At 44.0% G+C, this 25,475-nt stretch overlaps 2 protein-coding genes across 2 annotated transcripts; both read left to right on the top strand.

Moving 5' to 3' along the window:
• The first annotated feature begins 500 nt into the window (after positions 1–500).
• On the top strand, positions 501–9,383 carry LOC129863160 (arrestin-C-like). The gene is made up of 13 exons (XM_055935090.1): positions 501–584; positions 5,812–5,872; positions 5,969–6,013; positions 6,915–7,168; positions 7,268–7,341; positions 7,527–7,665; positions 7,785–7,869; positions 7,950–8,022; positions 8,112–8,249; positions 8,337–8,420; positions 8,530–8,603; positions 8,955–8,978; positions 9,325–9,383. The coding sequence occupies exons 1-13, from the start codon at positions 501–503 to the stop codon at positions 9,381–9,383; spliced, it is 1,194 nt and encodes a 397-aa protein (XP_055791065.1).
• A 1,294-nt stretch (positions 9,384–10,677) lies between these two features.
• Positions 10,678–17,082, top strand: LOC129863161 (putative thiamine transporter SLC35F3). The gene is made up of 7 exons (XM_055935091.1): positions 10,678–10,753; positions 12,620–13,001; positions 13,412–13,631; positions 14,635–14,760; positions 16,147–16,339; positions 16,526–16,615; positions 16,780–17,082. Exons 1-7 carry the CDS (start codon positions 10,678–10,680, stop codon positions 17,028–17,030), a joined length of 1,338 nt encoding a protein of 445 aa, XP_055791066.1. The 3' UTR covers positions 17,031–17,082.
• The last annotated feature ends 8,393 nt before the right edge of the window (positions 17,083–25,475 follow it).

The raw sequence follows: 25,475 nt of genomic DNA on the forward strand, positions 1-25,475 counted from the left end.
TTAACAATGTTTACAATGTATTTCTGATCAATTTTTTGTTCTTTTAATGGACAAACAATGTGCTTTTCTTTCAAAAACAAGGACATTTCTAAGTGACTTCAAACTTGTGAACAGTAGTGAACATTTGTTCACACTCAAATGTGAAAAGTTTAGTTAACTTACAAAGTATTGTAGCCAATTACCAAGGTAGGCCTCTTTCCTATAGTGCAATACCCTGTGAGTATTAGATGTTCAGCATACTGTAAGCCACGGGACCAACAACAGGCTTTAGAGAATCACTGTTGTTTTATACTTACCATAGATCAAGGTCATGTCTCTGTCCCTGGGAGTACTTTACTGTGCATTGCACGTTTTAAATCAGTTGGCTGTGGTATTTTTAAACCATATGTTGTCAAAAAAAGGTGTTTGCTTATTGAATAATTGGATTGAGAGACAGACAACAGCATCTTAAACGAGAAAGTTAAGTCGGGGGAGGGGTCAGAGGTCCGGCTATAAGAGTGATGTCAACAGTCAGAGACTGCACTCTAACCACAGAACACTCAAGGGATTTGAACGTCAGTGGAACACTGATAGCTTTAAGAAAGGTAAGATCACCATTCTTTTTGCTTCACAGTTTTGTAGTGAGAGGGATGACGGAAGAGACAAAGCCTTACTCTGTGAATATCAGAAGGACATTATATCAACAGAGGACATCCTAACTGCAAAATAGGTAGAATAATTTAAACTTTCAATGCCTACACAGTTTTCAACTGGCTTTAAACCAGTACTGATGCTGTCTAAACCACTGTAATATAGATGAAAATAAGTTGGTACATGCTTCAACTTGTAGCAAACCAATTATATTTTGACATTGGGATAATGACTGTTGCGCTCCAATGAACATTACTCACTGCATAATTAGGAGCCTCAAATGTTATAGTGGCATGGAACAGCTCAACCCTGACCTCTAAACACTTAGGTCTTTCCTGTCTGGCCTGTTAATACCCATGTCAGTCAGATTTAGTAGGGGATAGTAAAAGGTATTAAGGGAATTACATTGTAAGGATTATTTTTGTCACTCAGGTCAATGATAGAGAAGTAACATAGCATCCCTCCTGTAATTGCTGTAAAATGTACAACACTCAGGCTTATAGCTACTCAATCTAATTCATTAATATCTGATACTGGAAATGGCAGTGGGTTAAATCAGTGTCCGGTAGCCAACTGGCAGAGTCTGATAGCCTACCGGCAGTGTCCGGTCGCCTACTGGCAGTGTCCGGTAGCCTACTGGCAGTGTCTGGTAGCCTACTGGCAGTGTCCGGTAGCCTACTGGCAGTGTCTGGTAGCCTACTGGCAGTGTCCGGTCTCCTACTGGCAGTGTCCGGTAGCCTACTGGCAGTGTCCGGTAGCCTACTGGCAGTGTCCGGTCGCCTACTGGCAGTGTCCGGTAGCCTACTGACAGTGTCTGGTCGCCTACTGGCAGTGTCCGGTCGCCTACTGGCAGTGTCCGGTCTCCTACTGGCAGTGTCTGGTAGCCTACTGGCAGTGTCCGGTAGCCTACTGGCAGTGTCTGGTAGCCTACTGGCAGTGTCCGGTCTCCTACTGGCAGTGTCCGGTAGCCTACTGGCAGTGTCCGGTAGCCTACTGGCAGTGTCCGGTCTCCTACTGACAGTGTCTGGTAGCCAACTGGCAGTGTCCAGTAGTCTACGAGCATTGTTTCTGGTAGCCAACTAGCAGTGTTTCTGGTAGCCAACTGGCAGTGTCTGGTAGCCTACTGGCAGTGTTTCTGGTAGCCTACTGGCAGTGTCTGGTAGCCTACTGGCAGTGTTTCTGGTAGCCAACTGGCAGTGTCTGGTAGCCTACTGGCAGTGTTTCTGGTAGCCTACTGGCAGTGTCTGGTAGCCTACTGGCAGTGTCCAGTAGTCTACTAGCAGTGTTTCTGGTAGCCAACTAGCAGTGCTTCTGGTAGCCAACTGGCAGTGTCTGGTAGCCTACTGGCAGTGTCTGGTAGTCTACTAGCAGTGTCCAGTAGTCTACTAGCAGTGTTTCTGGTAGCCAACTAGCAGTGTTTCTGGTAGTCTACTGGCAGTGTCCAGTAGTCTACGAGCATTGTTTCTGGTAGCCAACTAGCAGTGTTTCTGGTAGCCAACTAGCAGTGTTTCTGGTAGCCAACTGGCAGTGTCTGGTAGCCTACTGGCAGTGTCTGGTAGCCTACTGGCAGTGTCTGGTAGCCTACTGGCAGTGTTTCTGGTAGCCTACTGGCAGTGTCTGGTAGCCTACTGGCAGTGTCTGGTAGCCTACTGGCAGTGTCTGGTAGCCTACTAGCAGTGTTTCTGGTAGCCAACTGGCAGTGTCTGGTAGCCAACTGGTAGTGTCTGGTAGCCTACTGGCAGTGTCTGGTAGCCAACTGGCAGTGTCTGGTAGCCTACTGACAGTGTTTCTGGTAGCCAACTAGCAGTGTCTGGTAGCCAACTGGCAGTGTTTCTGGTAGCCAACTAGCAGTGTCTGGTAGCCAACTGGTAGTGTCTGGTAGCCTACTGGCAGTGTCTGGTAGCCAACTGGTAGTGTCTGGTAGCCTACTGGCAGTGTCTGGTAGCCAACTGGCAGTGTTTCTGGTAGCCTACTGGCAGTGTTTCTGGTAGCCAACTGGCAGTGTTTCTGGGTGCCTACTGGCAGGGTTTCTGGTAGCCAACTGGCAGTGTTTCTGGGTGCCTACTGGCAGTGTCTGGTAGCCTACTGGCAGTGTTTCTGGTAGCTTACTGGCAGTGTTTCTGGTAGGCTACTGGCAGTGTTTGGTCGCCTACTGGCAGTGTCTGGTATACTACTGACAGTGTCTGGTAGCCCACTGGCAGTGTCTGCCATCTGTAGGAGAAATGTGCTGCTATTACATTGTGGAACAGATCTCTCTGATAAAGACAGCTGACTGCTGACAATCCAGTCTTAACTTCTTACTACTGAAATATAGTCAACTACTACCTGTAAACTATACAGGTAGTCTTTGTAACACTTTCCAAATGCAACTCAAGAAGGCCGCTCTCAATGGTCATCAATACCATGGTGTCTGTGGAGGTTGCTGAGGGGAGGACGAAACCATGTGTTTGATGCATTTGATACCATTTCACTCATTCCGCTCCAGCCATTACAATGAGCCCATCCTACCCAATTAAGATGCCACCAACCTCCTGTGCAAGGCGTATCCATTTGGGACACTTCTGGAAGCACTATCCAGGAATCCACTGTAATTTATTGAATACCGGTCGAGTATTGAGATCTGGACCATGGACAGCAACATTGTTGAGGATAGAAAGTGATACAGTCACAAAATACAAACAAGAGAAATGTCAATAGTGGATTTAAACTTATTTTTCAGTTAGACTAAAATGAGAATTCTTATTCTTTTTTTATTCCTTTTATGAGTATTGATACTGTTATGATCTCGTTTTATTATCTTCATCTATCCACTGTACATTTTTCAGGAAACTAAGACACCTTGTGACCCTGTGACCTTGTGAATGCTTTTGGGAAGCCTTGGTCAATATGTGTGACCCACCAGGGACGTGAGGATGAAACCCCTCCATTTAGAATGGAGTATTACATAAGAATGTGCTACCTTGTAAATCCTTCCCAGGTTAGGGTCTCTGTGCCTCTGCAGTCTATTAGATGAGCGTTGTCAATAGCAGCAGTACTTTGAAAAGCTAAACCCCAGCCAAGATTTGGCTCAGGGCAACTAACAGTGATGCTGTAATCTCATTCCACCAGATTATTCCCTGTCACTCAACACAGATACAGCATCCTTTCATCCATAACTCATTGGTGAATCAGGGGTTATGCCTGATAGTGATTGAGATTCACTTTTTGTTGTAATTTTCATGAACTCACACGTTTTGTTTTGTCCACAGAAAGAATTCCTGAAATTGCTGAAAAATGTCAAAGTAAGCCCCCACCTGATTTTCAATTAGACTACATGTTGATACTATTGCAATGTTATTGAATGTCATACATGGTTATATTACTATGTTACTAGTAAAACTTTCTTTTGTTTGTTCGGCCAATGTAATTGGCTGTTTGCAAGTGTTTCAGACCATTTGAGGACACCTTGACCCAAAGATCCTCTTAATCTGTAGAGAGCACAGAGGCTGATGGATCTATTGAATTAACCTGTTCTCTCACCCACTACATCTAGCTTTGACTATCTCAGGTGTCACAGAGTAGATGTCCTTAGATGCACCTCTTCGTCTTCACTATGCTTTAGAAACGCACATGGGAAGAATTCCACTTAGAAACCTTTTCTACTGAGCGGTAGCAACACTCCTCTATTTTGTATACACTCTTAGAAAAAAGGTTTCCAAAAGGGTTCTTCAGCTGTCCCCATATGAGAACCCTTTTTGGTTACATGGAGAACCCTCTGTGGAAAGGGTTCTACATAGAAACTGAAAGGGTTCTACCTGGAACCAAACAGGGTTCTTCAAAGGGTCATCCAATGGGGCCAGCTGAAGATCCCTTTTAGGTTCTAGATAGCACCTTTTCTTATAAGCGTGTACCCATCTATCTCATGTAGGCCTATCTGTTATAACCCTACTTGATGGTATCTGTTAAATGGTGCAGAATAAGAAAATGTATCTAACAAAAACGTCAAGAAATCCCTTTAATACTCAGAGGACTGCTGAGTATGTCAGGAAATAACACAGGAAATAACATGAGTCCTCTCCAACTCTCAGCACATGGATATTAATACCATGAAGTGTTGTCATTCACAAAGGATTTTGTTAGTGACATTAGCCTTAAGTCAAAGTTTTCATCTCCCATAAGGAGAGCATTGTTTCTTCTGTAAGTTTTAAACTATCAAAATAGAGTAGCACACTCCATATATAAACTCCCAGTAATTTATTGGGTATTTACCAACATTTCGGCATCACTGTGCCTTCTTCTGTAGGTTTGAACAGCATGGGTTGAGTTGCATGGGTTGAGTTGCATGGGTTGAGTTGCATGGGTTGAGTTGCATGGGTTGAGTTGCATGGGTTGAGTTGCATGGGTTGAGTTGCATGGGTTGAGTTGCACGAGTTGAGTTGCACGAGTTGAGTTGCCATAAGGTGCTAGTGAAAGTCAATAATAGGTTTGTTTCCCTGAGGACTACTGAGAGGAGGGCTCCAGTCAGTTCAACAGGATTCGAGAGAGAGGCAGGCAAGGCTGCAGCTTTGACTTGAGCACCCTTGAATACCACAAGTACTACGTGGTGAATGGTCACTTATGCAGCGGGGCTTACAGCCCGAGTCAAATCCAGTCAGTTAGGTAATATTACACTCAAGGGTTAATTCCTCAGATCTGCTCATGTAAGACAATGTACGACCCTGACTGATACCTTCTGCCCTCAGTATGGTCTGACAAACACATTTCCAAACTCTCTCGGGATTAGGAAGCATTTTGGACAAAACATGTCAGTTATCATAATTTTGTATAAATAATATGTTTATATCGGGTTGTGTCATTATAATTTGCATACCTTCGCACATTTGATTGACTGTTGATTGATAATTTGTCTTCCGATAAACCTTTGTTTTTTCACTACTTGAAATTAACATTGAGTGTTTAATCCTTGCAGAATGTGCCACTTTGGTCACAAAAGACAGAGAAATGTTTTAAACACTGCTTACCGTTTAGTTTGATATTTTCTTAGGGTATACAAAAAAACCTCTGGGAATGGCGCAGTAAGTGAAAACTTTTCTGTCTCTCTAATACTTGCCCCATAGAAATACAGACCATCACCTATTTGTGATAAATGTGATAGAGCTCCAGAAACATTCTGTTTGATCATTTTATTCTTCTTTTCTTCAGCTTACCCTTTACCTGGGAAAGAGAGACTACGTCGACCATGTTCAGAATGTGGACTCCATCGGTAACTCTTACTTTTATACTTGGCACTTCTGCATCGTAAGTTTAGATATTTGTGTTGAGGGGAAATCTCTAAAATCTCTATCCATCGTTGTTACAGAGGGAGTGGTGAAAATTGATCCTGCAGACCTTGGAGGCAAGAAAGGTACACATTCTTTTACAATACTATTTTTTACAGATAAGTTGCTAATGTTAGTGGTCCTGCGGAATGATTATACACTGGCTAATGTTTATCCTGGTCTCTAATGTTTATCCTGGTCTCTAGTGTTTATCCTGGTCTCTAGTGTTTATCCTGGTCTCTAATGTTTATCCTGGTCTCTAATGTTTATCCTGGTCTCTAATGTTTATCCTGGTCTCTAGTGTTTATCCTGGTCTCTAGTGTTTATCCTGGTCTCTAGTGTTTATTCTGGTCTCTAATGTTTATCCTGGTCTCTAATGTTTATCCTGGTCTCTAGTGTTTATCCTGGTCTCTAGTGTTTATCTTGTAAGTCGCTCTGGATAAGAGCGTCTGCTAAATGACTTAAATGTAAATGTAAATGTAAATGTCTCTAGTGTTTATTCTGGTCTCTAATGTTTATCCTGGTCTCTAATGTTTATCCTGGTCTCTAGCGTTTATTCTGGTCTCTAGTGTTTATCCTGGTCTCTAGTGTTTATCCTGGTCTCTAATGTTTATCCTGGTCTCTAGTGTTTATCCTGGTCTCTAGTGTTTATCCTGGTCTCTAGTGTTTATCCTGGTCTCTATTGTTTAACCTGGTCTCTATTGTTTAACCTGGTCTCTAGTGTTTATTCTGGTCTCTAATGTTTATCCTGGTCTCTAGTGTTTATCCTGGTCTCTAGTGTTTATCCTGGTCTCTAGTGTTTATCCTGGTCTCTATTGTTTAACCTGGTCTCTATTGTTTATCCTGGTCTCTAGTGTTTATCCTGGTCTCTATTGTTTAACCTGGTCTCTATTGTTTAACCTGGTCTCTAGTGTTTATTCTGGTCTCTAATGTTTATCCTGGTCTCTAGCGTTTATCCTGGTCTCTAATGTTTATCCTGGTCTCTAGTGTTTGTGCAGCTGGCCTGTGCTTTCCGTTATGGCCGTGAGGACCTGGATGTCATTGGACTGTCCTTCAGGAAAGACATCTGGTTCAAGCACCTCCAGTTGTACCCTGCTGCTGACCACAAACCCACCCTCACTCCCATGCATGACTGCCTGCTCAAGAAGGCAGGAGAGCAGGGCCATGCCTTCACTTTCGACATTCCCATAAACCTTCCCTGCTCTGTCACACTCCAGCCAGGACCAGATGATGCTGGAAAGGTAGGTTCTTGCCTTGCTATTTATATATATATTTTTTACCCCAGATATATTAAATTCAATGATTCATGATATTTACATTGGCCTTTTGTGTATACCTAGGCTTGCGGTGTGGACTTTGAAGTGAAGACCTACATTTCAGATGTGGCAGACCCAGAAGAGAAACTTGACAAGAAGTGAGTGGCTGTCCAAATACTTGTCTTCTTTTATTGAAATACTTTACACAATAAGACATGGAAATTCTCTACATGTAAAAACAATTGTTTCTTTCTGACACTTTTTCCCTCCCTCCCTCCCTCCCTCCCTCCCTCCCTCCCTCCCTCCCTCCTTCTCTTTGCCACTTTTCCCTCCATCCTTGTAGAGACACTGCCCGTCTGATCGTCCGTAAGATCCAGTTTGCCCCAGATGCAACTGGTGCTCCTGGTCCCAAGGCTGACATCTGCAAGAGCTTCATGATGTCTGACAAGCCTGTCCACCTGGAGGCCTCTCTGGATAAGGAGGTGTGTTAAACAGAAATTCTCACCGGTTTCTACAGCGCATATACTGTAACAGCTATATTAGAATACATAAGAAAAAGGGGTTGCAAACAGTATAATTGTTTTTCTTATATTGATATCAGATCTATTACCATGGAGATCCGATCAATGTCAACGTCAAAGTCAAGAATGAAACCACCAAAACAGTGACAAAAATTAAAGTCACCGGTAAGTCTATCACCGCTGACTCTGAATGTTAGAACTAAAATACTATACTTAAGTTTATAACAGTGGGCTCTTTCCTCCAGTTGACCAGACTACAGATGTGGTGCTCTACTCTGCGGACAAATACACCAAAACCGTACTTTGTCAAGAGTTTGGGTGAGTAGACAGAAACCAACCCTCTCCTCATCATCTTCTAAGAAGTGCTCTTCTCCTGATCCACTAACATCTCCAACCTTCTCTTACAGAGAGACAATAGATGCCAATAGCACATTTGATAAATCCCTCACCATCACCCCCCTACTGGCCGACAACAAGGAGAAGCGCGGTCTGGCGCTGGACGGCAGACTGAAGGATGAGGACACAAACCTAGCCTCCAACACTATGTGAGTGGCAGTCTACATTATTTTCACATTCAAATCTAGACACAAACAACCTGAGTCCATCTCTGTCTTCTCCTTTCTCCTCATCAGTATGAGGGACGGTATGGATAAAGAAGTGTTGGGAATCTTGGTCTCCTACAAGATCAAGGTCAACTTGATGGTGTCTTCAGGAGGGTAAGTATTAGATTAAATACATGTTTGCCTGTAAGCCAATGCCATGTTTTACATTGAAATTGAGGAAAATATTAAATGCTAACCAATTATGTTCTTTACTCCCATTCAGCTTGTTGGGAGGTCTCACAGCCAGTGACGTACAGGTGGAGCTCCCCTTGATCCTCATGAACCCCAAACCCCAAGGTAAAGTAATAGTGTTACCTAATGAATAATAGGATTTACCATATCTAATAAACTGTCAAAGTAGAACTGATGTGATGATGGTGCAATGTCTCTCTCTCTACTCATTCAAGGTTGCTATTCAATGTTACTAATGTAATCTTTCAACTCTTTTCCCTTCTACAAAATCAACCCCGTTACATGAGCAGATGTGTGAGTAAAACATTATAGGATATCATTTTTAAATACGTATTAGTAGCATACACCGCAGTGTTCAGCTTTAATGAAACATAGTCTGTGTTATGCACATTTTAAAGTAATTTTGAACTGCCTCGTGACCTTGTGCTGTTTTCGTGTTTCCTCTATGATCTGCAGAGGTCTCCCGGTGGGAGAGTGAAGGTGAGCTTCTATCCGACAGACTTATAGACCCTAACGTACAGTAGACATAAATATGATGTGAAGTGCCCGTTCATTGGAGGGCTGTTGAACTCTGGTCTTTATAGAGAGCAGACTATCACCAGTATTGGATAGCGCTAGCATAAAGGCACCCGCGGTTGTATGTCAATGAAGTTCAAACAAGTGTAGATGAATCAGATGATCCCGTGACTGAATGGAATGATTCTAATTATGACATTACTTCAGCACAAGAGTTCACTGCCTCAGTTCATGTGCCATCATTCACTGTTGTCATCTGTGACAGTCACCCAGCAGCCATATTTATTGTATGTGTTTTGTGAATCGCCAGAACGCATGTTACCCTTGAGGCTGAGTACATTCCCCCAGCAGAAGAAAGACGAGGAATGAGGGACTGCAAAGTTCAATGGAGCAAAGCTGTTGATGGCTGTCCAGATTGAAAGGCTGATGACCAAAGCAAAGAAGAAACTGGAATACCTCATAGGAAGAACCATCAATAAAAAATGTTAACAGCTTTATATGATGTTGATTTCTCTCACTATTACAGGCATTTTAGTGTTGTATTTTAGTGGTTTTATCAGTGTAGTACCTGTACTGTGGTACCTGTACTGTAATGTATGTAGATATCCAGCCATGTGTATGAGTCATATCATTTCACACGTAGCTTAATTAACCATTCACTCTGTACTTCACACATAAAACCAAGTGGGGTTAATGAACACATTCAGTATAAAGGGGTTTATTGGTTTGCGGATAAACTCTCCCCTAAACTACTCCATCAAACGGAGTTCGGTAGTACTCAGTTCATCATATTCAAAGAATTGTGTTTTTCTGTGGTATGTATGTATGTTTTGGACCAAATAAAAACAACTCATATACTTCTAAGACTGGGCATTCATCCATGCACTGCAGTGCATTGAGGGGAACTGTCCATGGAGCTGAACTGGCATCAGGGAACATCACGTCTTCATAGCAAAACATGTTTTATAATTAAGCAATAAGGCCTGAAGATGTGTGGTACATGGCCAATGTACCACGGCTAAGGGCAGTTCTTTGCACGGCGCAATGCCTGGATACAGCCCTTAGCCGTGGTATATTGGCCATATACCACAAACCCCCGAGGTGCCTTATTGCTATAATAAACTGCTTACCAATGTAATTAGAGCAGTAAAAATAAATGTTGTATACCGGTGGTATACTGGTGGTATACTGTCTAATATACCAAAGTTTGGCAATGTTGACAATCAGCATTCCTGGGCTCGAACCACCCAGTAAAAATGGCTGATATACCACGGCTGTCAGCCAATCAGCATTCAGGGCTCAAACCACCCAGTGTATAGTGTTCTCTACATCAGACACACCAAACCATGTAAATAAGTCAACGCTTTACTGCAATGAAAAATTACAGGTATACAGTATTCCATGTCACTTACACACATTTCAGAGGGCAATATGTAAACACGTCTCACTAAACACACGTCTGCAGTTCTGTTAGCGGCTTCAAGCAACCTCCTGGTATTAGATGGTCTGTGAGCAGGGGGAGTAATCATAGTAATCACAGATCATTCTGGGTTGGCTGAGTTTAAGCAACTTAATTCTCCATACACATCAACGGCTTACCACCCAGAGCCCATGGCTGTAGAAGGATTCAGTGTCCAGAGAAGAGCCGACACTAGAGATAGCCATGAACAAACAAACAGCCAAAGTGTCTCCCTCGCCCTCCCCTGGTCCTGCTGTCTTTCTGCTGCCCACTCCACAGGGTAAGTATATTTCATAGCTTTCTTCTAGTTTTAGGCATAAATCTAACGTTATGTGCATTCATTTATGTGTAGGTCAGGTGTGACAAATCACAGTGACATGTAATACTGCATATTAAGATATTATCTATACATTTCAGTGCTTGTAGATAATGTCATATACAGTTGAAGTCGGAAGTTTACATACACTTACGTTGGAGACATTAAAACTAGTTTTTCAACCACTCCACACATTTCATGTTCACAAACTATAGTTTTGGCAAGTCGGTTAGGACATCTACTTTGTGCATGACACAAGTCATTTTTCCAACAATTGTTTACAGACATATTTTTTCAATTATAATTCACTGTATCACAATTCCAGTGGGACAAAAGCTTACTAAGTTGACCATGCCTTTAAAAAGCTTGGAAAAATTTAGAAAATCATGTCATGGCTTTAGAAACTTCTGATAGGCTAATTGACATCATTTGAGTCAATTGGAGGTGTACCTGTGGATATATTTCAAGGCCTACCTTCAAACTCAGTGTCTCTTTGCTTGGCACCATGGGACCACGCCACTGTCATACCGTTCAGGAAGGAGACGTGTTCTGTCTCCTAGAGATGAACGTACTTTGGTGCGAAAAGTGCAAATCAAACCCAGAACAACAGCAAAGGACCTTGTGAAGATACTGGAGGAAACAGGTACAAAAGTATCTATATCCACAGTAAAACGAGTCCTATATCGACATAACCTGAAAGGCCGCTCAGCATGTCAGAAGCCACTGCTCCAAAACCACCATAAAAATCCAGCCTACGGTTTGCAACTGCACATGGGGACAAAGACCGTACTTTTTGGAGAAATGTCCTCTGGTTTGATGAAACAAAAATAGAACTGTTTGGCCAAAATGACCATCATTATGTTTGGGGGCAAAAGGGGGAAGCTTGCAAGCCGAAGAACACAATCCCAACCGTGAAGCACGAGGGTGGCAGCATCATGTTGTGGGGGTGCTTTGCTGCAGGAGGGACTGGTGCACTTCACAAAATAGATGGCATCATGGGTAAGGGAAATTATGTGGATATATTGAAGCAACATCTCAAGACATCAGTCAGGAAGTTCAAGCTTGGTCGCAAATGGGTCTTCCAACTGGACAGTGAACCCAAGCATACTTCCAAAGTTGTGGCAAAATGGCTTAAGGACAACAAAGTCAAGGTATTGGAGTGGCCATCACAAAGCCCTGACCTCAATCCTATAGAAAATTTGTGGATAGAACTGAAAAAGCATGTACGAGCAAGGAGGCCTACAAACCTGCTCAGTTACACCAGCTCTGTCAGGAGGAATGGGCCAAAAGTCACCCAATTTATTGTGTGAAGCTTGTGGAAGGCTACCCGAAACGTTTGACCCAAGTTAAACAATTTAAAGGCAATGCTACTAAATACTAGTTGAGTGTATGTAAACTTCTGACCCACTGGGAATGTGATGAAAGAAATAAAAGCTGAAATAAATCATTCCCTACTATTATTCTGACATTTCACATTCTTAAAATAAAGTGGTGATCCTCACTGACCTAAGACAGGGAATTTTTCTAGGATTAAATGTCAGGAATTGTGAAAAACTGAGTTTAAATGTATTTGGCTAAGGTGCATGTAAACTTCCGACTTCAACGGTATATTTCTTCAATATGAGAAAAAAACTGACACCTCAGGTTGTGGGAATAATTCGATGATATCTTGAAGATCCACCAAAAAATAGGCAACTTGGAAGTAAAATTGTAATATGGGCTATATTCTTATATTACCCTTTCCCATATGAGAATGATATCTTTATGCATCTGTCATGTTTCTGTTTTCTACAGGATAATATTTTCTCTCTTTTTGCCTTTGGCATATAGAGCATGCTGAAAGACAGAGGGGACCCCAGCCCGCGGCTGAAGATGGGCAGGATGGAGGGCAGGGTGGGGGGAAGGGTGGAGGGAAGGGTGGAGGGCAGGCAGAAGATTGTGTGGAGGAGAAGAGAGAGGATAGTAAGAGCCGCTGTGCCCGCTGCCCGCTGAGAGCCATGTGTCGAGCTGCGTGGGGGCTGGTCCTTGGGTGCTGTGTGGCCCTGGCGTGGGCAGTGGGCACACACAGTGCCAAGCAGTCTCTGGAGCAGCTCCATGCCCCCTTCTTCACTATTTGGTTCTGCAGTACATGGAACCTCCTCCTCTTCCCCCTCTACTACCTGGGACATCTGCTAGGGGCAGAGCAGAGACAGTGGCCCACAGCGTGCTTCAGGTGAAACAAAAGCTAAACAGTCCTCTGACAGACAGGTGTTGGGCCCATTTCAGGTTGAGAGAAGGTTGACAGGGCTATGTGTGGCAGGAAGTCATGATCACCTCTTGTTTTTGTTATTACACTCATCTAGATTGATTCTCTATTTTGGATAGAGTGTAATATAAGGATTTACAGTAACTTTAGATTTGTCAAATTACTAAATGAATGGTTTTCTTTTTAGGGAATATAGAAAACCTATTGCCACAAACCTTCTGTATCAGACAAGATATTTAAGACAAGCTGCTTTGTGCTTTAATCTGCATGAGGCTAGCAGCTAAACAAACATCTTAAAAACAACCCTGCTGTTTATCCAGAGGATTGGTAGAAAGGTTCACCAGGTCACCAGGCGCCTCTGTCTTCCTGTGTCCCAGGCAGTGCAGTGGCTTCCTGGTGGAGGAGGACATGACAGTGAGAGTGCTCCTGAAGGGTGCAGCACCGTTCTCCGTGCTGTGGAGTCTCTCAGGCTACCTGTACCTGCTGGCCCTTTGTCGCATCTCAGCAGGTGACGCCAGCGCCATTCTCTGCTGTAGCCAGGGCTTCATCTTCCTCCTATCCTGGATCGGACTCAACGACCGGTTCATGGGTGTACGGGTAAGAACATCTCCTCTGTTAGCGCTAGATAAAGGGGGAAGGGGGTGGATGGACAGTGTAACACAGAACATCTACAAATGTAGATACTCATTTAAGCATCCAGATACTCACACCAAAGCTTCCATAAAAAAATTCTCAAATGTATAGATTTCCCTTGAGAGAGCGGTGTTTGTTGTTTAATTCAAAGGAAACGGTACTGTATTAAACGACCAGTTGAGGAACGTTGTGATTATGGCAGCCCAGAGAGTGATTGTGTATGGTGTGCTGCACAAGTTTTGAGATGTATAATGGTCAAAGCCATATTGGTCAGGCCACACCCACCCACCAAACAGGAGGGTCACACTTTATTTGGATAGTCTGGATTTTCCATCAGTAGATGGTCTACAGATGGTCATACTGTCAACAAACTATCTGTTGATCAGCAACTGCTTGCTAGGACTATGGTTATGGTTAGGTTTAGAATAAGGGTTAGGATAAGGGTTAAGGTTAAGGTTAGGGTAAGGGTTAAGGTTAGGGTAAGGTTAAGGGTTAAGGTTAGGTTAAGGGTTAAGGTTAGGGTCAGGTTAAGGTTAAGGGTTAAGGTTAGGGTTAGCGTTTGGGTTAGTACATTGACAGTTGAAATGTTACTGTAGAGTCTGCAGATACAGTAGTCTGTAGAGCATCTACAAATGGACTATCCAAGTCAAGTGTTACCAACCGGAGGGCAAACACACCTCAAAAGGCTGTTAAAGAACAGTGCGGGAAACGGGTCGTTCAGTACAAACCGTCACACAATGTAGCAAATGTTCAACCGAACTGAATGCACCCCAGCCAAGCTCTCACCTGGTAATTGTTGACCAACTACATATGTAGGGTTTGACTTTGATGAGTTTGAGTCAATTCATTAATGTGTACCTAACCTTTAAAAGGTGATGTTTATGGCTGAGCAAATCAATAATAGCCAAAGTGTTCCTTGTATCAGTGTTGAGCTGTGATGTCTTCCTGTGTCTTTTTTCTCTATCAGATAGTGGCTGTAATTCTCTCCATCACAGGAATCGTCATGATGGCGTATGCTGATGGTTTCCATAGCGACTCAATCACAGGGGTGGCCCTGGCAGTAGGCTCAGCTTCAACCACTGCCCTGTACAAGGTCATCGCCATTAAAGTCCTACTCCATTCTCCGTTTCCCTTCATTAATCGCATGATTTACTTAACAAAAGGCACATCTCATTAGGTGGTCCAGGTGTCCTCATGACATGGCACGAGGCGGGCTTTTCCTCTTGTATTCTCTGTTGCTCCCGCAAGTAAGCAGGGAGGCTGATGACATCAGAGGGCACCATCAGACCAACTCCTTCATTGGCCAACGCCTTGAAGTTTGCAGTTGGGTCGAAAAAACACTATTTAGCGCAAACATATTTTTTTACCCTTAAGTGTGTCTACGTTACTGTATATACAGATGAAGTCGGAAGTTTAAATATACTTAGGTTGGAGTCATTAAAACTCGTTTTACAACCACTCCACAAATTTCATGTTAACAAACTATAGTTTTGGCAAGTCGGTTAGGACATCTACTTTGTGCATGACAAGTCATTTTTCCAGAAATTGTTTACAGACAGATTATTTCACTTATAACTTACTATATCACAATTCCAGTGGGTCAGACGTTTACATACACTAAGTTGACTGTGCCATAAAACAGCTTGGAAAATGGCAGCATCATGTTGTGAGGATGCTTTGTTGCAGGAGGGACTGGTGCACTTCACAAAATAGATGGCATCATGAGGAAGGGAAAATTATGTGAATATATTGAAGAAACATCTCGAGACATCAGTCAGGAAGTTAAAGCTTGGTCGCAAATGGGTCTTCCAAATGGACAATGACCCCAAGCATACTTCCAAAGTTGTGGCAAAATGGCTTAAGGACAACAAAGTCAAGGTATTGGAGTGGCCATCACAAAGCCCTGACCTCAATCCTATAGAAAATTTGTGGGCAGAACTGAAAAAGCGTGTGCGAGCAAGGAGGCCTACAAACCTGACTCAGTTACACCAGCTCTGTCAGGAGGAATGGGCCAAAATTCACCCAACTTATTGTGGGAAGCTTGTGGAAGGCTACCCGAAACATTTGACCCAAGTTAAACAATTTAAAGGCAATGCTACCAAATACTAATTGAGTGTATGTAAACTTCTGACCCACTGGGAATGTGATGAAAGAAATAAAAGCTGAAATAAATCATTCCCTACTATTATTCTGACATTTCACATTCTTAAAAGAAAGTGGTGATCCTCACTGACCTAAGACAGGGAATTTTTACTATGATTAAATGTCAGGAATTGTGAAAAACTGAGTTTAAATGTATTTGGCTAAGGTGTATGTAAACTTCCGACTTCAACTGTATGCGTGGGATATTGTTTTTCAACAGAAAACGTTTAAAAATAGCTGGAGTTCGTCTTTAGGTCTCCTTCCTAAATCAAAATCTTAACTGTTGTGGTGGGCAGACATAAGCACAAAGTATTCACGTAAGTTTTTATTCTTTAAGGTGTTGTTTAGAAAGCGAGTGGGAGAGGTGCAGCCAGGTACGGCCAGTGTTCTGCTGTCCTGTGTGGGGTTATGCTGCTGTGTCCTCCACTCCTGGGTGTGTGTGATACTTTACCTCACACATGTGGAGTACTGGCCTCCAATCCAGTACATCCCCTGGGACGCATTGTGCGTGATGGCCTCCCTGCTCCTCGGTAACACTCCCCCGCTAATTTCTGTACATATATTCTATTTTTTTATTTTATTTAACTAGGCAAGTCAGTTATGAACAAATTCATATTTACAATGATGGCCTACACATGCAGATATTAAATTTGTTAATTTGAATAACTCTGTTTTTAACATTTCCTTCACTCTTGTCCCTCCTGTCTCACCATCAGCTTTCAATGTCTTGGTGAATCTAGGAAGTGTGCTTGCCTACCCCTCCCTTATTTCTCTTGGAATGTTACTGAGCATCCCAGCTAATTCAGGTACAGAAAGAACAATGATATTTATCTGCTTATAAAACTCTAAACGATAAATCAAGCTAAACAACGGTGTCATTAGAGATCTTCATACAGGTTTTCCTGAAGTCATTGTGGGAATCTCTAACAGCATTCCACTATACCTGACCCCCTACTGTATCTCTCTGCAGCAGTGGATTTCTATGTCGCTGCAGCCCCCCAGCTCAGCCAGGTCAGAGTGGCTGCAGCAGCTATCATCGGGGTGGGCTACCTCTTACTGCTGCTTCCTGGAGACTGGGATGACAGTGTTGTCCACTGGATAGAGGGTCTGTGGCAAGGAGGATGGAAAGAGGACAGTGTGGTTGGAGAAGATGGAGGAGCTGATGGAGGAGAAATTGCAAAGCCCAAGCCCAAACAAGCAGGCATTGCTTCCCTAACATGATGCTCTTTGGTTTTACATGGCAGAACTTGGTCTCAAAAGTCTTTCAACCAAAACCAGGGACGCAACTTTGGTTTTAGAAGTGGGGGGGAATAAATTGGTGGGGGGTCTGGGGGTCCTCCCATTTTTGGGGGCATATAAAGCTAATTTCCTGCATTTCTGCACAATTTAATATGACCCATTGCCCTTTCTAGCCATCTCTATTTAGAACATAAAGAAAGCAAAAATGTCCAGTCATCAAGCTAGGAAAGAGATCATTATTAAATATGTTTATGTGATTGATAAGACTGAACTAGATCAATGAAAATTTAATAATAAATATTGTGTTGCACCTTTAACCAATAGCCTAAAAACTGAACAACTCTTACAAATAAAGTACAAAGACTTTTGATTGTCTTTATTCAATTTCATCCAGACCACCCAGCCAGCCCCGAGCCACCTGCACGCCCAACACCCACCAGTCTAGTCAATAACTCAACTCTCTCCCCAACAAAACTTCCTTCCCATCTTTTTTTATGTCTCAAGGAAAGGTTTGAAAACAAAAGTGTTCTAAAAACACACATACACCTACACAGTAACACACAGAAACAGCACACCCTAAATAAAATCATTAATGTCATATGCGTAAATGTACTGTAGAGCTCTATTTATCTGCACACAATATAGCTGGTTCACCCCGTCCTGTCCCTAGGGGTCCACGGAGCTGTAGCGCCCTAACCCAACACACTCCACTCAGCTTTAAGATTTTACTGAAACATTAATTATTGTTTTCAGGTGTGTTAGGCCAAGGCCAGAGTGACAACCAACAGTATGGCAGACCCCCAAGGCAAGGACTGAGGAATGAGCAGCCCAGCAGCTAGGGATTTCCTAAATAGTTATCTCCCCTGACATGGGCATGTTTTCAATAAAGACACCCTTTGTCATACTGTATTCCATATAAGGTATCCATACATTATGAAAGTTGCACACTATACCCTTAGTCTAATAATACATACTAGTGTATCTAGTGTATCTAGTGATACATAACTTGACATTTCTTCCATCCATTGTGGGAGGATAACCAACCTTCCAATTAATGGCAATGCATTTCTTAGCCACTATAAATGAAAGGTTACACAGTTTCTTCTGATAACAGTCTCCGGTATCAACATTTCCAAGCAAACAAAAACAGGGAGAAGAGAGAATCTGTAGACATGCTGAGATAGAAGAACATACTCTTTCAGCCAGCCTTCACAAGACCATAACATATTGAAATATGTCTCCTTTTGTGTTTTACACCTCCAGCAGAATAATTACATTTCTGTGTGCATGATATTCACTTTCACTGGCATGTAGTACATTCAATGGATGGTTATATGAAAATGACTGGGCATTCCAACATATCTGTATCCATTCATTATCATCAATAGCATCTGCCAGGTCTTCCTCATATTTTTGTTCTATATGCTTTGTGTCATCAGGAAAAGCCTCTATTTGTCAGACTGCCTTAAAATAGTTTCAATTGGGCCTCCCGGCCTCCCGGGTGGTGCAGTGGTCTAAGGCATTGCATCGCCGCGACCGGGAGGTCCATGGGGCGACGCACAATTGGCTCAGTGTCGTCCAGTTAGGGAGGTTTTGGCCGGCAGGGATATCCTTGTCTCATCGCACACTAGCGAATCCTGTGGCGGGCCGGGCGCAGTGCACGCTGACCAGGTCGCCAGGTGTTTCCTCCGACACATTGGTGCGTCTGGCTTCCGGGTTGGATGTGTTGTGTCAAGAAGCAGTGCGGCTTGGTTGGGTTGTGTTTGGCTCTCGACCTTTGCCTCTCCCGAGTCCGTACGCTAGTTGCAGCGATGAGACAAGACTGTAACTACTACCAATTGGGGAAAAAATACATAGTTCCAATATTTGAAGCTTCTTGCTTGCCCAGAGTTTGCTACACAGAGAAAATAGTGTTGTATCTGCAAAAATTCACCTCAGCTCCATCCCAGACTTCCCTGGCTGCTTGACTCTGTCACCATCTTTTCTCCGATGTGAAATACTAAAAAAAGAGGCATGACAAAGAATTACATTGGTGTAAATTTCTACATTATATTATCCATGATTTTAATCAATGGTTCAACAATTGAAATTCCCAGATCCCAGACTAGCCAACTCAAGATGGAATTTTGTATTCATTCACTGATTGTTATAATATACTGCAAAATCCACCTGAGCTCTGTAGACTGGTCTTCCCAGTCTGACCCTGCTGGGACACCTGTCACCATCTGATCTGCTAAGATATGATGAGCATAGTGTTGTGTACTGACTGCACCATGAAGCCTGTAGAGCTGCTTATACCATGTCAGTGTGAAAAGAAGGGAATTAGCTAGGGAAACTGACAGATAAATCATGTTACATTGCTATACTGACTAAGAAAAACTCTGGGTTTTATCATTTGATTCAGGTCTAGTGTGATTGAGGCAAAAATAATAGCTAAAGTTAGTGAGCTAACGTAAACTCACCCCATTCCGTACAAATGTGCGCAACCGCAACATTCATACGAGGCTACAAAGAAAATGAATGTGACTGTAGCGACTGTGGTGACTTCAAAATCTGGTGTAACGGTTGTCCTCCTCCTCTTCGTCCAAGATGGCGTAGCAGTCAGATGTCCATTGTCCTCATCTTGTCCCGTGTATATATATTTTTCTTCGCATATCTTTTTTATATATATATTATTTTCTTCTTAAAAACTCAACTTCAAAACACTCTCCTGCAACCCACCTCACCAAATGTGGTGCGGATCTGTTTTTTTTCTTCCTCAAAAGTATTATTCACCTCGTATCCGAAATCTACAACAGAAGCTAACAAGCTAACCAGAAGTTAGCCAGCTCACAAGCTAACGTTAGTAGCTAACGTTAATAGTTCAGCTAACCACAGCTAGCGCTCATCAGCTATCCTTTAGCTCGGAAAACTATTGCCAGTTTTGTACAACGCGACTCAGACCAGAGCATACCAGACCTATTTTTCTCTCCATATCCCCGGATTTTTACCTCAAGCTCTGGACATTTACACCTGGATCTTGCAGCTAACTAGCTGCTATCCGAGTGTCTATCGGCTAACATCAATTCCGGAGCAAACACCAATTATCCCGGAGCTAGCCAGCTGAAGAGTGCCATCAGCCACTCCTGGGCTACAATCACCTATCCGGACCCGTTTTACTGCCGATGCGGAGCCCCACCGGGCCTTCACGACTGGGATACCGACGTTATCTGCCCGAGGGAGTATTTCAACCGGCCCCTCCATCGCGACGTAACCTGAACGTCCATATACTAACTGCGGCCCGCTAATCGTTAGCTGTCTTGAGCATATCGGCTGCTATCTGAACAGGTCTATCGAACAATCTTCTTAGGCCACTATAACTATTTTGACAACTGGATTGGTCCCCTCTACCACACGGAACCCCACTAATCTACCGACGGAATTGCACGGCGTGGCTAAAAACAGACCTCCATCTTCTGCTAGCTTGCTACCCATGACTAGCTGTCTGAATCACGAAGCTAGCACCAGTTAGCAAACACAATTCTACAACCTCTCTTTCGCCACCGCCATCCGGCTTGGATTCTCTGTCGACACGACCACGTCTGGTCTGCAGACAAATACCCCATCCGCTGTGCCCTCAACCGGCCTCCGTCTGAGCAGACCCCCTCCGTCTGAGCAGACCACCCCCCCGGGCTACTAACTTTAAACGCCGCGGGCTAGCTTAGTGGAGGCCTCACTACTTCATCTACGGCTGGCCCCTGGACACTATGATCACTTGGCTACATAGCTTATGCCTGCTTGACTGTCCATTAATTCACGGTACTCCATTCTGTTTATTTGTGTTTTATCTGTCGGCTCTGTGCCTTAATTCAGGATCTGTGTGTAGTTAATCCGACCCTCTCTGCCCAGTCGTCGCCATTTTTTACCTTCTGTTGCTGTGTTAGCCGACTAGCTGCTGTTATCTGACCTGCTGTTTTAGCTAGCTCTCCCAATCATGACCTGCAATCACTTTATGCCTTATTGTATGTCTCTCTCAAATATCAATATGCCTTGCATACTGTTGTTCAGGCTAGTTATCATTGTTTTGGTTTGCAATGGACCCCGTAGTTCCACTCTCCGTACCTCTGATACCTCCTTTGTCCCACCCCCCACACATGCGGTGACCTCACCCATTGAGACCAGCATGTCCAGAGATACAACCTCTCTTATCATCACCCAGTGCCTGGGCTTGCCTCCGCTGTACCCGTGCCCCACCATACCCTGGTCTGCACATTATGCCCAGAATCTATTCTACCACGCCCATAAATCTGCTCCTTTTATTCCTTGTCCCCAACGCTCTAGGCGACCAGTTTTGATAGCCTTTAGCCGCACCCTCATCCTACTGCTCCTCTGTTCCTCGGGTGATGTGGAGGTAAACCCAGGCCCTGCATGTCCCCAGTCACCCTCATTTGTTGACTTCTGTGATCGAAAAAGCCTTGGCCTCATGCATGTCAACATCAGAAGCCTCCTGCCTAAGTTTGCCTTACTCACCGCTTTAGCACACTCTGCCAACCCTGATGTCCTTGCCGTGTCTGAATCCTGGCTTAGGAAGGCCACCAAAAACTCTGAGATTTCCATACCCAACTATAACACTTTCCGTCAAGATAGAACTGCCAAAGGGGGAGGAGTTGCAATCTACTGCAGAGATAGCCTGCAAAGTTCTGTCATACTTTCCAAGTCTATGCCCAAACAGTTTGAACTTCTAATTTAAAAAATTAATCTCTCCAGAAATAAGTCTCTCACTGTTGCCGCCTGCTACCGACCCCCCTCAGCTCCCAGCTGTGCCCTGGACACCATCTGTGAATTGATCGCTCCCCATCTAGCTTCAGAGTTTGTTCTGTTAGGTGACCTAAACTGGGATATGCTTAACACCCCGGCAGTCCTACAATCTAAGCTTGATGCCCTCAATCTCACACAAATCATCAAGGAACCCACCAGGTACAACCCCAAATCTGTAAACATGGGCACCCTAATAGACATTATCCTGACCAACTTGCCCTCCAAATACACCTCTGCTGTCTTCAATCAAGATCTCAGCGATCACTGCCTCATTGCCTGTATCCGCCACGGGTCCACGGTCAAACGACCACCCCTCATCACTGTCAAACGCTCCCTGAAACACTTCTGCGAGCAGGCCTTTCTAATCGACCTGGCCCGGGTACCCTGGAAGGATATTGACCTCATCCCGTCAGTTGAGGATGCCTGGTCATTCTTTAAAAGTTACTTCCTCACCATATTAGACAAGCATGCTCCGTTCAAAAAATGCAGAACCAAGAACAGATATAGCCCTTGGTTCACTCCAGACCTGACTGCCCTCGACCAGCACAAAAACATCCTGTGGCGAACTGCGATAGCATCGAAGAGCCCCCGTGATATGCAACTGTTCAGGGAAGTCAGGAACCAATACACGCAGTCAGTCAGGAAAGCAAAGGCCAGCTTTTTCAAGCAGAAATTTGTATCCTGTAGCTCTAACTCCAAAAAGTTCTGGGATACTGTAAAGTCCATGGAAAACAAGAGCACCTCCTCCCAGCTGCCCACTGCACTGAGGCTAGATAACACGGTCACCACTGATAAGTCCGTGATAATCGAAAACTTCAACAAACATTTCTCAATGGCTGGCCATGCCTTCCACCTGGCGACTCCAACCTTGGCCAGCAGCCCCGCCCGGTCCGCTGCTACTCGCCCAAGCGTCCCCAGCTTCTCCTTTACCCATATCCAGATAGCAGATGTTCTGAAAGAGCTGGAAAACCTGGACCCATACAAATCAGCTGGGCTAGACAATCTGGACCCCCTATTTCTGAAACTGTCCGCCGCCATTGTCGCACCCCCTATTACCAGCCTGTTCAACCTCTCCTTCGTATCATCTGAGATCCCCAAGGATTGGAAAGCTGCCGCTGTCATTCCCCTCTTCAAAGGGGGAGACACCCTGGACCCAAACTGTTACAGACATATATCCATCCTGCCCTGCCTAGCTAAGGTCTTCGAAAGCCAAGTCAACAAACAGATCACTGACCATCTCGAATCCCACCGTACCTTCTCCGCTGTGCAATCCGGTTTCCGAGCCGGTCACGGGTGCACCTCAGCCACGCTCAAGGTACTAAACGATATCATAACCGCCATTGATAAAAGACATTACTGTGCAGCCGTCTTCATCGACCTGGCCAAGGCTTTCGACTCTGTCAATCACCATATTCTTATCGGCAGACTCAATAGCCTCGGTTTTTCTAATGACTGCCTTGCCTGGTTCACCAACTACTTTGCAGACAGAGTTCAGTGTGTCAAATCGGAGGGCATGTTGTCCGGTCCTCTGGCAGTGTCTATGGGGGTACCACAGGGTTCAATTCTCGGGCCGACTCTTTTCTCTGTATACATCAATGATGTTGCTCTTGCTGCGGGCGATTCCCTGATCCACCTCTACGCAGACGACACCATTCTGTATACTTCCGGCCCTTCCCTGGACACTGTGCTATCTAACCTCCAAATGAGCTTCAATGCCATACAACACTCCTTCCGTGGCCTCCAACTGCTCTTAAATGCTAGTAAAACCAAATGCATGCTTTTCAACCGTTCGCTGCCTGCACCCGCACGCCCGACTAGCATCACCACCCTGGACGGTTCCGACCTAGAATATGTGGACATCTATAAGTACCTAGGTGTCTGGCTAGACTGCAAACTCTCCTTCCAGACTCATATCAAACATCTCCAATCCAAAATCAAATCTAGAGTCGGCTTTCTATTCCGGAACAAAGCCTCCTTCACTCACGCCGCCAAACTTACCCTAGTAAAACTGACTATCCTACCGATCCTCGACTTCGGCGATGTCATCTACAAAAAGGCTTCCAATACTCTACTTAGCAAACTGGATGCAGTTTATCACAGTGCCATCCGTTTTGTTACTAAAGCACCTTATACGACCCACCACTGCGACCTGTATGCCCTAGTCGGCTGGCCCTCGCTACATGTTCGTCGTCAGACCCACTGGCTCCAGGTCATCTACAAGGCTATGCTAGGTAAAGTGCCGCCTTATCTCAGTTCACTGGTCACGATGGCTACACCCACCCGTAGCACGCGCTCCAGCAGGTGTATCTCACTGATCATCCCTAAAGCCAAAACCTCATTTGGACGCCTTTCCTTCCAGTTCTCTGCTGCCTGCGACTGGAACGAATTGCAAAAATCTCTGAAGTTGGAGACTTTTATCTCCCTCAACAACTTTAAAAATCTGCTATCCGAGCAGCTAACCGATCGCTGCAGCTGTACATAGTCCATCTGTAAACTACCCACCCAATTTACCTACCTCACCCCCATACTGCTTTTATTTATTTACTTTTCTGCTCTTTTGCACACCAGTATCTCTTCTTGCACATGATCATCTGATGATTTATCACTCCAGTGTTAATCTGCTAAATTGTAATTATTCGATTTATTGCCTACCTCATGCCTTTTGCACACATTGTATATAGATTCTCTTTTTCCTACCATGTTATTGACTTGTTTATTGTTTACTCCATGTGTAACTCTGTGTTGTTGTCTGTTCACACTGCTATGCTTTATCTTGGCCAGGTCGCAGTTGCAAATGAGAACTTGTTCTCAACTAGCCTACCTGGTTAAATAAAGGTGAAATAAATAAATAAATAAAATAAAATCACGTGAAAAAAAGCTATTTTCCCACACAACATCTCTCCTTCTCACTATCACGCATTAGTTTCGCTTCCCCACCCGCCATTTTTTTAAAGCCCCCACGGAGCTCATTGCCTTGTTGAATTATGCAGAAACGGGCAGCGTGGGGGTCATGTAATTGATTCTGTTGGAAAGGGGAGAAATTGTGCTTTACAATGGTATTGACATTACAGTTGATCTGGAAGTATTACGTTTTTGGGGAGCTAAAATAAGGTCAGTTGTACGGACCAAGGTGATGTACAAAAGTGAGTGAGTTTACGTTAGCTAGCTGTCAGTTTTCCTAGCCAACTTTTGGCTAGCTCTGCTAGCTAATGGTACATCATCAAATGTACATATGTTGAAACAGGACAAAACAAAGGCTACAAAACATTTCCATACACACAACAGCTGTTAGATACTGCTACCTGACAGATACAGTAGTTAGAGGCTAGCTAGAGCTGAACTGGCTGTGGTAGCTGCTAGCAGTTCATTCGCTTCAGCTGAGAAGGGATTGAAAAGTTAGTTACACTACTAGCTCAGCAATGGGAATCATTTGTTATTTTTTTCTGTCAAACAGCAGTTACCTTGCCAGCTATATCAGTCAACTAAAGAGTAGCCCGTTTCTGCTCTCCTTGCTTTTACAACTCTGAGAAAAAGCGCAACATAGACAGCAGTTGCTTCTGTTCAGAAGTCTAGCCTTCACACAGCCTGTCCGCAAGCTCTGTGGGGTCTGTGTGGTCCAAAATCCAGCTC

The sequence above is a fragment of the Salvelinus fontinalis genome, chromosome 10 (genome assembly GCF_029448725.1).
Source record: "Salvelinus fontinalis isolate EN_2023a chromosome 10, ASM2944872v1, whole genome shotgun sequence".
Taxonomy (NCBI): Eukaryota; Metazoa; Chordata; class Actinopteri; order Salmoniformes; family Salmonidae; genus Salvelinus; species Salvelinus fontinalis.

What these genes read in the sequence shown, in the direction of transcription:
- LOC129863160 (XM_055935090.1), top strand. Translation starts at nt 501, where the DNA reads ATGTCAACAGTCAGAGACTGCACTCTAACCACAGAACACTCAAGGGAT. An exon ending in TCAGAATGTGGACTCCATCG is followed by an intron (nt 5,873 to 5,968) that starts GTAACTCTTACT and finishes TCGTTGTTACAG; the next exon opens with AGGGAGTGGTGAAAATTGAT. An exon ending in CATGAACCCCAAACCCCAAG is followed by an intron (nt 8,604 to 8,954) that starts GTAAAGTAATAG and finishes TATGATCTGCAG; the next exon opens with AGGTCTCCCGGTGGGAGAGT.
- LOC129863161 (XM_055935091.1), top strand. Translation starts at nt 10,678, where the DNA reads ATGAACAAACAAACAGCCAAAGTGTCTCCCTCGCCCTCCCCTGGTCCT. An exon ending in TGGCCCACAGCGTGCTTCAG is followed by an intron (nt 13,002 to 13,411) that starts GTGAAACAAAAG and finishes CCTGTGTCCCAG; the next exon opens with GCAGTGCAGTGGCTTCCTGG. An exon ending in ACCGGTTCATGGGTGTACGG is followed by an intron (nt 13,632 to 14,634) that starts GTAAGAACATCT and finishes TTTCTCTATCAG; the next exon opens with ATAGTGGCTGTAATTCTCTC.